General features: G+C 27.9%; 1 protein-coding gene and 1 pseudogene across 1 annotated transcript; one reads left to right on the plus strand and one right to left on the minus strand.

Moving 5' to 3' along the window:
• Positions 1–2,565: 2,565 nt before the first annotated feature.
• LOC111035823 lies at positions 2,566–13,236 on the plus strand (annotated as a pseudogene).
• LOC111035822 (small integral membrane protein 20) lies at positions 12,938–14,378 on the minus strand. Its single transcript, XM_022317604.1, has 3 exons — positions 14,114–14,378; positions 13,336–13,401; positions 12,938–13,257 (listed from the first exon to the last, which is right to left on the minus strand). Exons 1-3 carry the CDS (start codon positions 14,226–14,228, stop codon positions 13,214–13,216), a joined length of 225 nt encoding a protein of 74 aa, XP_022173296.1. The 5' UTR covers positions 14,229–14,378; the 3' UTR covers positions 12,938–13,213.
• Positions 14,379–14,444: the final 66 nt, after the last annotated feature.

The raw sequence follows: 14,444 nt of genomic DNA on the forward strand, positions 1-14,444 counted from the left end.
ATGGGAGTGAGAAATCTTTAAGAATCGTGAAACACAGAATTCACAAGAAAAAATTTATTTTGCATAAAAAAGCATACTTTAGGTGTTGGAGAATATTTAACACGTTAGAGAATGTTTGAGAATATTTTTGTAATATCCGGCATATAAATATATAATGAACATATTTCCCTTTTATCAGCGCCTTGATAAATACAATGTTTACTAAATTATTTATTTCTGGGTTTTAATAAAAATTAATTTCCAGGTATTCCTTATCGATTACGACAGCGCATCCGGTTATTTCGTTAGCTGTCACGACTATCCATCGAACAATACATAGTTATTAATTGTTATTGTAAAATTAATTTAATTAAATAAATTTAAATTGAATATTTTTTTTTTGATATTAAAAGAATATTTTGCATATTTTAGGATGTAAACTATCATATATCTGGTATTTTAAAGGAATATTAAGAGAATATATTGCCTATTTTATGTGACATAAAAACATCATATTTTAAGGGTTTTAAGAGAATATAAATCCGACCTCTATTTATGAGTAAAATATTGAATTTGTGTTATTTTTATTGCATATTGCATGTTATTGGTGTATAACAGATAAATACAGTATAACAAATAAAATAAAAACATAATCATAGTAGTAATAATACATATTATATGAACTTATTTAAATAAATAAAATAATAAATGAACTACAATTTGTGTGTTGAGTTTGAAATTAAAATTTAATCTGGTTATTCATTGTATAGATCATAATATAGATAGATATTTAGTGTTGTGCATTATTTATTCAAAATAATGTCTAATTTCTACCTTGTTTATAGTATTATTTTTCACCCTTGCGGGGCTTAAAGATAAAAAATAAAATAAAATATTATGTTCAAGAAATCTGTAAGAAATATTTTGATACTTTAATATGTTTGTAATCTTAATAAAATAAAATAATAGATACTTTAAATAAGTGTTAACTGTTTTGTTAAATTAAAATTACAAGTTTATTGTTAATTGGTACCACGGTTATCTGCACATAGAATGTAGATGCCGATATGTATGCGTAAATAGTAAAGTGTAATACAACACGTTTTGTTCATTAAAGAATAACTCGTAATGAATAATTTTGTTATATAATATGTAATAGCTAATAAGGCTATTGAAAACAGGTTGCAATTGCAAATAATATGGAGATTTTATTTAAACACGTTTTGTAATAAAATATTATGGTATCGAAGAAAGGAAATTTTTAATTTTATTTTATTTGTCGATCAAAATGTATGAAAACTTCATTAACAAATATTAAATGAACTAATTTATGCTCATGCATTTAATGATGGTTTATAAAAAAAAACGCAATCACGTATCTTTAATATATCTTATATAAAATATTACAGACGATTGTTGAAGTGTCAATACGGTACCTAATAATAAATAATAAGTAGAACAATTTCAAATAAAGGCATGATTCTTTATATAATACTCGTATTATGGTTTTATAATTTATGGATAAAAAAATGGAGGCAATATGATTTTTATGAAAGATTGAGTGACCGACATTTTGTTTATAAATTCTAAGCACACTTTGCAAATATTAGTATGCATTTATAGTACACAAGGATCTTTATACTTGATATCTAATTTAAAAACAATAATTATAACAAATTCAATAATTGTACCTAATTAAGTTAACTTATATTTAATTAAAAAATAATTACCTACGATTACATGTGTACGATAATTTATAAGTAACTATTTCCAAACGTTGACAAATTGAATAACGGTCTTACAAACTATAGTCAAGATTCAGTAGTAGAAAATGGTTTACCAACAAAAAAAAAGGGTGAACCAGTGAAGTGCCCAGCGGTATTTGACCTCAGTCACTAATGTGTTTTGAAATCAAGCATCAGTCGGTGTCACTAGTTCCCGGATGGGTGATCAACCGGGTTTTTTTTAGTGACGAACCTCGCCACATTTAATACACATGCTATAACCAATCTAAAATAACCAACGCCAATACCTCAGGCACTGAAGCCTTCACTCAATAAAAAAATTAAAAATAATAATAATAACTATAGGTACTTACCTAATTATAAGCTGTAACTGTAACTACTTGAACTGTAACTGCTTGTCAAAGTCTTTCCAGTGGGTGAATTCTTTATGCTACGAAACATCTTTTTTTCTACATCCCATATCCCAGTAATTTAGTGTTATTACACATTATTAATATAAATAAAAGAACGAATAAGAAAACTATATTAGGCACGACGATTATATTATTCGATACTAATATACAATGCATGAGTAATACTCAATGCGAGTATACTCCATGAAAACGGTTGAGTAACCGATTCGAACAAATGCAAGAAACGTGGACATTTATTACGATACCGACGGTTCGTCCACCGGTCGTATTTATCTTGTGGAAATCCAATACAATACCTACCTATAACAGTTTCGATATGCGTTCATGTTGTAATTCGAACAGATAACTTCCTGCAATTAAGTCGATCCAACATTGCTGACATTGCCGTTCATAATAATATGTAACGTTAACAAGCAACACGTGGATCAATGTCAGGTGCGCAGACTTTTGTTCGAGATCGATATTTATCGCGATGCATTTCGCACCGATCGTGAGTGTTTAACCATGCAGTCGGCGACAGTCCTACTGTCGATTTTAGCGATTGTCTCCGGCGAGACGGAAAACCGGCCACAACGATGGGTCACGAAAATACTGTACGATACGCTCGAAAACTATGTCCCGGACGGCGGACCGACGTGCAGGCGGGATGGACAGACGTACCGCGAAGGACTGAAGGATCTCAGGCTATGGGCAACCCAGAGTGAGTTCGCGTCACGACGCCAATATTTAATACAATTTAATAACCATATCTATGTTTAATATACCATAGATATATCATCTATACATAATCAGGTATATGGTATATACCTGATTGTGCGTTTGTTAGTACTCGGTCATTTTTTCAGAATCCACAGAATCTATCGAAGTCATGATCACACATTAGGTTTATTTGGTGTTCCTGCCGATTTTTACCGCTAAAAAATTGTTCAGTTATCTTTGTTAGATTTCAGTACATGCAATTGTAAAACTGCACAAAAGTACTAAGTAGATTTTACCGCGGCTAAATAAACGATTTAGTTAGTTACGAGTGTTTAATAAGTTATATAAGTTATAATTAATTAAATAATCGTTCGAACTTATAACTTATAATTATTTAAATTGCTGACGCGCGTGGTATAGTGGCACAAAGGTATCACGCATAACGTTGGTCAACTGTTTCACTCATCTAACCTTTAAATACTTATCAGTAATCACAATTACAGATAGGTACCCAGGTAATTATCCATTCGTACGAAATTCAATATTTATGTATCGAAGTACTTTGAAAAATATCTTACTTCAAAATATGAAATCAAAATGAAAGAGGCATGTTGTGAGTATTTTCATTCAAAAAACAAAAAAATTATAACAACACGACAGGTACAATTTGTTAATATATTGTAAGGTATAGCAATTTTGTGGTGATAGGGGCTCGAGCGATTAATCTCCTAGTGTGGAAGGTAGGTACCAACATTTAAAAAATAAAAAAAGTGAATTTTTTTTCTTTTAGCGGGAACTCAAAATATATTTAATCAAATTTTTTTTAAACGTTATGAACTATTAGGTATCTAAAAATAAGAAAAAATGCCTTAAAAACCTAAAAATGCTCTTCAAAATGTTTAATAAAATACTCTAAAAATTACTTAAGTTCTACAAACGCAAACAAATTTAAAATAAAAGATTCGGTTTTTAATTCTCTGATATATAAAACGAGTTATGTGCTTTGAAAGTTAGAAGCATTGCTTTGTGACAGAAAAAATGAAATTTGCATTGAAAGCCGCTCACTATTCAGTAATTATATCCATATAAAATCAGCACATTTCTGATACCTATATATTTAATAATAATGATAAAAACAAATTAATAATATATAAAACACTATCTCTCGTCACCAACTATTTTCATTTATATGTATGATGAAATATTTTTAAATCCTTAATGCATTATTAGTACCTAATGTGTTTTTTTTTTAATTTGCAATTTACATATATATATATTATATACTATATATTTTACTTTTTAAAATTTTTTTTTGTCCTCAAAAAAAGTTCTCAATGAGATGAACTTAGATAATGCATAAAAATTAAAAGTAAAAAGTAAAAAATGTCCTCGCCCATGCTTGTTCTGATTATAACCAGCGAGATGGATTGAGAGCAGTAAAATATGGACTAACTAATAAACTATAACATACGACTTGCAACACTTCTTAATGGTTGGCAGAATATCACTTTAGGCATATGGTACAGACTGTGTTGTAAATTTTAAGTAGAGAAAAAACAATTAAATTAATTCATAACATTGCTTTACATTTTAAACACTCGATATTAAATCCATAAAATAAATTAGTCAAAAATTATTGGGGATACATTCAAAACTATTCTCTGTCATAATATTACAGTATAAACAAATTAATTATATTAAATTAGACAGTTACGCAGTGTGTGCAAAACAGTATAATATTATTCTTATTAGCCAGCATGGTATTACTTACACTAATGTTTGTATGCTAGCCAACATATTAATATCAATTTTAAATATGTGGATATAGGAGGATATCGTAGTTTATTTGTTTTTTAAATTAAAAGTTAAATTCTTACCAGCATTATACAGTATACTGAATCGTCGAATATGTAAATAATATTCAAATAATATTCACTTATTATATTTTACTTATTTATATCATTATCAATTTATTATATTATTAAATATTTTAGTATTACTAATAGGTATCTAAAATTCTGTAAGCGATATTTCTGAATATTTTTAGCCTTAAATGACATCCATTTGTGATGAAGCTCTGTCCTCGTATTAAAATGACTTCAAATTTTAATCCTACACCAATTAGTACGATAATGTATTGATGTTATACACTTATACATATCATGCATGACTCAACAAAGATTTATAAATTTATAATGTTGAATTTATTTTTTTACTTTTTTTATACACGTTTTAGACATAATAATTAGGTAAATTTCATTATGACTTTTTGTAATAATTACCGATACCTATAATAAACAATAATTGTCCAGTACCTATCTTATATTCTTATTATAGTCCAATATCATTAAAAGTACTACTCATAAAAATATACAATTATATAAGTACGTATGTACTACTGTACTAAGTATAACTCGAAAAACTGAATTTCAGTGTTTAAAGAAATGTACAAGTATAATAATATAAAGTAGGTATTTGTAAGTTGTGAAAAAGTTACCTACTTGATCTATACCTATTTAAATTATGATTTAAATCAAGTTTAAATTAAAATGTTTAAGTGTATTGTTTATTTGTTTTTCCTTTTTAGTGTATGATGCTTCAGCAAAGTTTCCAACAGGAATATTATCTGGAAAATCAGTCGATTTTGGTGATTATGACGAATGTTTGGAAACCAACACAATTAGTTTGGACTTTAAACCTCAGTACTGTATTGTGAACATACGTTTTTCACCTTCTGTTAAGCTGTATCCAAATTACTACAACACGACTCCACTCAATATTTTAAACTCTTCAATTTCTGCGTGGGAAGCTGTAAAGGTAATACTATTGTCTATTACTATTGCCATAATGGTATTACTATATGGTATATTATAAGTTATATGGTTTTGACGGTTTTATCGCTAAATGGTCACCTCTCCGTGTGTGTTTCTCGTCATTGTTCTAAATCTTCTGTCAACCATGTTATTTATTGTTTGTTTATGTATAGCAAATTGTAATATATATATATATATATCAGTATAGTACATATTTAAATGATAAAAAAACTATATCAGTGGACATATGATATATACTACTGAATAAAATTTATATATTTACTGTTAAATCATGATAATCAATATCGATAGGTGTTATACATAATTTTACATTTATATTTTCTTTGTGTAAAATAATCAATGCTATTTTAAATCAGGTCTCTCGAAAATATTGAAGTGACAATTAACTAGCGGTAAATATGTACCCATCTATTGGCTAAATAAATACAGCCACATATTGTACCTACCTAGCTACCCCGTCGAGCAATTTTACTAAATCAATCATTCGTGTACCTACCTAATATTAATGTATTTATGTATGCGTATACACAGCTAAATCCTCATCCGGCAAAGGTTCAACGTAATGAGATCAACACTGCGATTTGTATTCCATCCTCGTGCACCCATTCGGATCTACAGTCGACTTTATCTCAGAAAATTATTTCTGCGTTTAACGAAGAAGAAATAAACACCACCGTTACCGTGGACTCGCTGTACTGCACCACTCAAGATGACAAACCACCCAAGACATTAGGATTTATAATTTTTTGGTAATGTGCATTGAGATTTGAGTCATATAAATCTTTACAAATAATATTATACCTATGCAATGTGTGTACATAATTTATTAATAAGCACTAACATCTAAATAACATTTTATACTTTATATCAATCGTTCATTCGTATGTTTTTACATCATATTTAAAAATAACTTATTTTCATAATTATTTATTTCTTCAGGTGCTCCATATTAGTTATTATTGTATTAACAATTGTTGGAACCCTACAAGATTTATATCCAAAGGAAGATACTGAATTGAAGTCCAGTAAGTGCATATTAGTGCAATATTAATTTTCAATAAAAATGTTTCGATTTTTTTATCGTTATTATTTTATAATGTAAGTATGTTTTATTAGAACCTATCTTGGTAGCATTTTCAATTCAATCAAACCTGAAAAAGTTGTCTTACAACAGTGCTAAGACTGCGGAATTCGCGGGCTGTAACTTCCTTAAAATAATAGCTTGTTTAGTCGTTTTATTAGGACACCGGTTGATGTACATTAGTGCACATCCAATTTATAATACCAACAAAATTGAAGAGGTAATCAGTATTGGATGTATTTTAATTAGGTAAAAGTTTTTTATTTTTATTTTATTCGTGTTTTCAATTTAGACTTTTGGAATGATGATATATGGAATAGTGCATAACGGACCATTGGTAGTAGATATTTTTTTTACAATCAGTGGATTTCTAACTTTTGTTAGTATGTACAACGAATTAGTGAAGACCAAACGATTTAACATGCCACTTATATTATTTTGGAGATGGTGCAGGTAACAATCTAAAATTCGAAATCTACTAGTTTTTTGTACTTAATCTTGTAGAAGTGGGTTCTCGTAATTTTATCAATAATTAGTGGATATTTTTTGCTTTTATTTCTTAAGATTATTATTAGTAGTTATTAGAAAATTGCATAATGAATATTAAAAATAGGTAGGTAGATATATTATAGCAAATATTATTGAGGCAAATTTGATTTAAGAACACATATTATATAGGTTTCTACCAAATATATAACTTGATACATTATGTACGTTACTACAATTAAATATAAATCCGAAATCAATAAAATATTTATTTATATTATTATATATATATATATATTTTATAAATATTTTTTGTCACTTGTATAAACATAGACGTAAAACATGACGTAATCAAACCTCTGGTCGATTTTTGACAAATATTATGATTTTAAATAATATTTGACAAATGATATAGTTTTGTGACATGGATGATAATTTAGGCAGGAGTAAAAATAAATTATTTTGTTCGGGATGGTGAGGGAATAAAATTCAAATTCAATAAACTGTTATTTTTTACATTTTTATTGATTTTGTAAAATTTAATTTTCAATTATTTGTAACTGGATTTAATAACGCTACCTACCATACTATATACTATATCTAATATACATACTATATTTTATATCATGATTAATTTCTAGGATAAAATTTGTTCTGTATAAATCAAAGTATATATTTAAAAATAATAAAACCGTTACAGACTCATTCCTCTATACGGTGTGATGATCGCGTTTTATTCGTTCGTTTTAATGCACCTCTCTGACGGTCCTTTATGGAAGCATATGGCTGTTAAAGAGTCGGAAAGCTGTCAAACAAATTGGTGGACCAACCTACTGTTTGTAAACAATTACGTCAATGTCAATCAACCAGTGAGTGCAGAAATGTTATACTATATTACTTTGTAGAATAGGTACTTACGGCCTCCGGGACTGCTCAATATTGTTATTGTATGATTAAAACTATTTCATGCCAACAGTGCATGATTCAATCCTGGTATATGGCGTGCGACTTGCATCTGTGCGCAGTGGGCATACTTATTGTGTATTTTGTTTGGAAATTTCCGAAGTGCGAAAGAATTGTCCTGATGAGTGCAATAGTGGTATCGTGTTTCATTTCAGCTTATGTTGTGTACGACCACAAATTTTACCCGACGTTTTTTGGTTTCATATCGTAAGTGCATAATATTTATACAGTACAACAGGCGATTATTCAACATAGGTATTTATACATAAGTGCACAAATTATATGAGATATTCATAGACTACTATATTTTTTTAAGATTTTTGGATTTCAGTAAAAACTACTAAATGAATTACATTTTCAAGCTTTTTTTGATCGAGTTTAAATATTTTTATCAACATTAATTAGCTTACAATTAGTCGAAATAGGTATTTTAGGTAAACAATATTGTATTATCATGAAGTAGAATGTTTCGTGTTTTTACAACTGTTACTTTTTGAGTTACAACAAAAAAAAAACAAAATCGATTTGGTCAAAATAAGATGGTATTGCATAAATTCCTGTTTTCCCGGTTATTTTGAAAAGTACGGTAAATTTATTGCTATATTCATTTTTGAAAGTAATACTTAGTATTAAATTTTTTTATTTTAAATATTAAAAAAATGAATAGGTACTTAAAAATAAACTATTATTTATTTAACATAAAATAATTTATTTTTTATTGGGAATATTATAAAATATGTTTTTAAATTAAGAATAAGGGACAAAATCTTTTTCAAGACTTATTGATACAACAAAAATCATTTTATGCGGTGAATATAGATTTCTAAAATATGTAATACATGATTCATGTAACATGAATATTGTAATTTTTTGTATTCGTCATATGAAATAAGATAAAAGTAGTACTTTAGTATAATAGTATAAATTAGGTATATGAAACTCAAAACAAGATATTTTCTAAAACTTGTAATTTTAATAATAGATTTTTTCAAAAAATAACCGAAAACCTATTGACTATTGGCTACTTTTTGTCTATAGTTCACACAATTTTCAAAAAAGAAAAATAATTGTAACATCGGTTTTAATTTTAACTTTATTTACCCCGACAAGATTTTCTCATCAAATCTTCTATTTACAGACTTAACATTTTAAAGTTAAATATAAGTATCTAGGTACTCAATATTATACAGAGGTTCAATCACAAAATTTAATTTTTGATCATTGAATATTATGAAAAATAGTTAAGTATGTGTTATTGGAAGGGATGTAGATAAGTACTTCTAGTTCTATAGCAATAATATGCGTAAACTTCTGAATTTTACCGGACAAAAAAAAGCTTATTTTTGATCGCAGGAACTTGAAATACCCGCCGAGCCACGAAGAGTTCACTCTGCTGTACATACCCACGCACACGAGAGCGACGCCTTACTTGGTGGGAATGTTCGCAGGTCACGTGTACCGGACCACGAGAGCCCGGAAGCCCAACTTCCGGTTCCCATTTCCGACACTGTGTCTATGGACGCTAGTCGGCGGCTGTGTACTATGGATGATGTCCATCTTCTACTTTTTCGTACACGAATACAGCGTGTGGGCGAGCGTTTTGTACGCGCTCGTGTTCCGTCTCATATACTCGGCAGCGATTTCGGCGTTTATCGTCGTTTCCGCAGTAAACACTTGTTACACAGGTAGGTAGCCGAACACAACGACAGATGTCCCTCCAAAAACCATTTATTTATTTATCATTATAATCATACCATAATAATAATATTGGCCTCATATGTTATATACCTATACACAATTAGGATCTTGGACATTGATACTCGCGCCGTTGGGTAGACTCACGTACGGAGTGTATCTAGGAGGATTGTCAATACAATTGTTCTACGTGTCTTCTGCGCGTACTCAAATATATTTCAATCAATTCCTAGTTGTAAGTAATATTACTCTACTATTATAGTGGTACCTATACTATAGCGTACCCATAAAACATAACATACAAGATATTTAATAATTAATAAATATATAATTTACAAAGCATGCTCAATCAGCACCGTCTGTTCTTTCTGCTTGGATCCGATTTATGCTACCATTGAGCTAAAAATCAACTCATTTTTAAGGCTCCAAAAGTTATTTATCCAAAAAAAATAAACATACATCATTGTAAATTAATACGTTCATCGTGCTTCTCAAAATCTAAGTTATTTTTATTTCATTAATTATTTTATCTCATTTGAAAAAGTGAAAATAAAAACAAAACGACACTCTATTTTAAATTTTACTGTATATTTATTGAAAACATTCAATCAGTGTGACTCAGATTAATGTATTTCTGGATATTTTCAATGTCACGCTATTTATTTAAGTTATTATAAAAACGATAACTGCCAACAGTTTTGCATTTACTTCTCAGTTCTCTCACGTTGTTACATTGACATTTGACACGGACTGAATGTATAGACGTATATAGGTATACAATGTAATAAATGCTTAAATGCCTAAATATTACTCCTTATAACACGTTATGCTCTATATTAGGAACCTTCCTAATAAATGTATTTAAATTCTAGAATTTGGAATTATTAATTAAACAAATTAACCAATGGACCATGTTGACTAAAGTGTTCTGTGCAGCTGTGCACATGATACCAACTTGGTGAATGAGAACCACCCTTATTTATAATTTTTTTGAAAATATTTCTCTATCTACCTAACTAAATCAAAATGTGGACAAGTAGTTTTAATCAAAATGTATACAAGAATAATAATCCTTAAAATGATTTAATAAAAATATAAAATAGTTATAACATTTAATCTACAACTTATTATACTCGACAGTTTTTACAAATATTATAAGATATAGATTATGAATTAATATTAGGTAGGTAGTTGTTATTATTTTCAAACCATCATAGCCTCAAATTGTTTAACCCATCTATCATAACTACCTACACAAAGTTAAAGAATTCAATAACTACTCTTCGAATTTTGATTAAGATTCATCAACATTTTCAAAAAAAAATTTATTGCTTATTATTAGTAGCTATTAATGTACAAAAAAGATTTTGGTTCTCATTTGAAAAAAAGAAGTTTTTACATGGTACAAAAGACAATTATAAATATGATCAATATAATACATAGGTACCCAAGATTTAAATAAATCATAATTCCAGTAAATGTATTATTTAAGGAAAAAATAGGTGTGAGCATGTTTGTTAAATGACCCTCAGACCCTATATATAGGTAGTTAGATATACCTCAAAAATCTAGCTTCAAGATAAAGCCCAGATTTTCTTTTAAGTTCTTGACAATTAATCGATGGTGTACATTTTTATTAATAGTCATGGATCGTGATCGGTGATTTAATATATGGATTTATCATTGCATTCATACTATACATGTTGATCGAGAGTCCATTTGAAAATCTATTGAAATTATTGATCAAGAAAATAAAAGGAGGTAAATATGAAAGGTGGATCAATTATTATCAGTTGTTTAGAGTACTAGTCTTTAGAAATGATTATAACTAATAAGTTTTTGAAAATGTATTAGCCAGCTAGGTACAATTACAGTATGTAGGTATATGTCATTTCAAATTAAAGGTCAGGCATTAATTTTTAAAAATAGTTTTGAAATAACATTATACAGTAGGTACAAATATCATTTGGGATATTCAAGTGATTATCAAAGTTATAACACAATTGTTATTAATATTTGCTTACAAAGCATTTAATATTTTTAGGTAGCTACCACACTTATTAGTAGTTATACAATTATTTGTCCATCTACCTATTATATGTGAAACTAATTTGTATTAAAAAAATGTGCATTTATTTGAACAAATTGATCAATATACATATTTTTGGTTTTATATTATCTACTTACCTAGGTACATATAGATCAGGGATGGCAAACCTTTTTGTGCCAGCGTGTCAAATAAAAATGTTGGTTGGATTTTGTTCTCCCTGAGTGTCAACTCGTTCGATAAACCTTCGATCTTTTTTTAAAAAATTTTTACACATTTGTGTGTGTCACAAAAATAGTGTGATACACGTGTCATAGGTTTGCCATCTCTGATATAGGCTATAATTATAAGATTGTCTTTATTGATATGGCTATACATAGTACATTATTATTACCATCATCAAATTATTCAAACATCAGACTTGGAGTAAAACTATTTTAATTACATACTATGTATGGTGATACAATTTAAAAAAAATTAATTACAATTTTTAATTCAGGAAAACATGAAACTGAAGAAAAAATACCCAATGCTGTCGAAATGGTACCACATACAATAGAAATAAATAGTTAATATTAATTAATTAAATATATGTACCATGTCACCAGGATATAAAGTTAAAAATACTTAAATTAAGAAACAAAATGTTCCTTTATAGATATTAGATTGTAATACCCTAATACCTATTGTATAATTATTGTTATATTTGTTTTGATTTTCTAGTTTATTTCAGAATTGTTGTCATTGTCAAACATTAAACATTTTTTATTTACTTTACTTCATGTTTCTAAGTATATTGTATATAGGATGCATTCTCGGTATTGATATGTCAAATGTAGATTATAAAGTTGTTAAAAATGCATAGCAGTTGAAACTTTAAAAGTAATTAATTGTTATAAATAATGGATTAGAGTCTATAGATCCTGTTGATCCGGATATTGTACTATGGATCAGAATTGAAGATGTTTCACAGGATTTCACTACTGATATTTGTGTTGGTTTTAATGATGTCTGCAGTCTTTAATTTCAGATTATCCATGCATACATTTTTACAATATAAATATAAGACCAATTTAAAAATTTTATTTGTTTAAAATATCAGCAGGTATGCTATTTACACTATACAATATCCATATTATATTATTTATATTATCTATGGTGATACCTCTATTTACCAACAAATGATCATTTTTATCTGTCTCAACTGTAAATAAATGCACATGTTTACACATTCTCAATAAGAAAAATTGTTGCTCTGGTCTACTATAGAGTTACTCATTTTTCCGTTCAAAAGGATCAGTCCATTTGTTCATATCTAGAATAAAACATAACGGATAAGGTTATAATTTTATAAATTAATAAGCTAATAATCAATAAAAAAAAAATTACATACTTCCAGCAGCTTCAGGCCTTATTCTAGATTGATCTAATTGTGCACGGTTTTCTTCTTGTGACTTTTCTAAAAAAATATTTTAAATTTAGACAAGTTGTATAAAAAAAATCAAATTAGACCATCTTTTAAATAACGTAATAACCCATCTTAATTGCACTCACTTCAAAGTAAAATAGTGATTTGCAGTACTTGTTTTTAAATAAATTTAAATGTGTGACCTAATGTGGTGCAGTGGTTGTATTCAGTCACGGAAAGTGTTCTGAGTGCAAACATTGGCCAGTGTCACTAATTCATGGATGAGTTCCAAACCAAAAAATACCCCCTCCCTTACCAACAACGAATGGCCATAGTTTCTGGGCTCAACATCAATTATATAAATAATTTAATTTAATTTAAATTTAATGAAAATTAATACGTTTAAAAAAAACCAAAGTACAGCTTATTAACGTCAGACTAACAACGAATGATTATATTTTAACAATTTTAATTCTTCATAAAAGTAATTAATAATTCAAGATATTAAACACATAGATAGTAACAAATATTTAGAGTAGGTATATAGCATTTTAGCAATTATAATAGCTTAAAAAATGGGAGCAATTATGAAAAAATTTAGAAATTGCAGAGTATTGTGTAATGTTTGAGAATATTATACTCATTTTATATTAAGTTTAATTTGAAAATAGTAATAGCTAATATGTCGACATAGCTACATAAAAATGATTTTAAATCCTTAACTATACATTTATACTACTACATTATTTTTAATTCAACTTACTATAATCTTCAACATGGGTCATTGGATAAATAATGATTGGGTAAGTTGCTATCCCTATGCTGCCCACAAAAGCTGATAGGAAGGCAACATACTTCCATCCTTTAAGCTGAGACATTCAAACTGAAAGTACCTAACTCAAGTTTTATTGTTCAACTTTTCGTTAAAAAAAGTAAAAGAACTCAATATTATTATATTATTAATATTATGAAAAGAATATTTTAGTACTATCTCATTCTCATACTCATGAGAATACTTTACATTATCATTTATAATTTTAGTTTTGAAAAATAGATAATATTATCTCGATACCTCTGTTATCAAATTTTAAATT

The sequence above is a fragment of the Myzus persicae genome, unplaced genomic scaffold (genome assembly GCF_001856785.1).
Source record: "Myzus persicae strain clone G006 unplaced genomic scaffold, MPER_G0061.0, whole genome shotgun sequence".
Taxonomy (NCBI): domain Eukaryota; kingdom Metazoa; phylum Arthropoda; class Insecta; order Hemiptera; family Aphididae; genus Myzus; species Myzus persicae.

Bases quoted from the DNA above. Each gene is read 5' to 3' on its own strand.
- LOC111035822 (XM_022317604.1), bottom strand. From the start codon at position 14,228: ATGTCTCAGCTTAAAGGATGGAAGTATGTTGCCTTCCTATCAGCTTTT. The intron at 13,402-14,113 runs GTAAGTTGAATT...ATATTTTTTTAG, and splicing joins GACCCATGTTGAAGATTATA to AAAAGTCACAAGAAGAAAAC. The intron at 13,258-13,335 runs GTATGTAATTTT...GTTTTATTCTAG, and splicing joins AAGGCCTGAAGCTGCTGGAA to ATATGAACAAATGGACTGAT.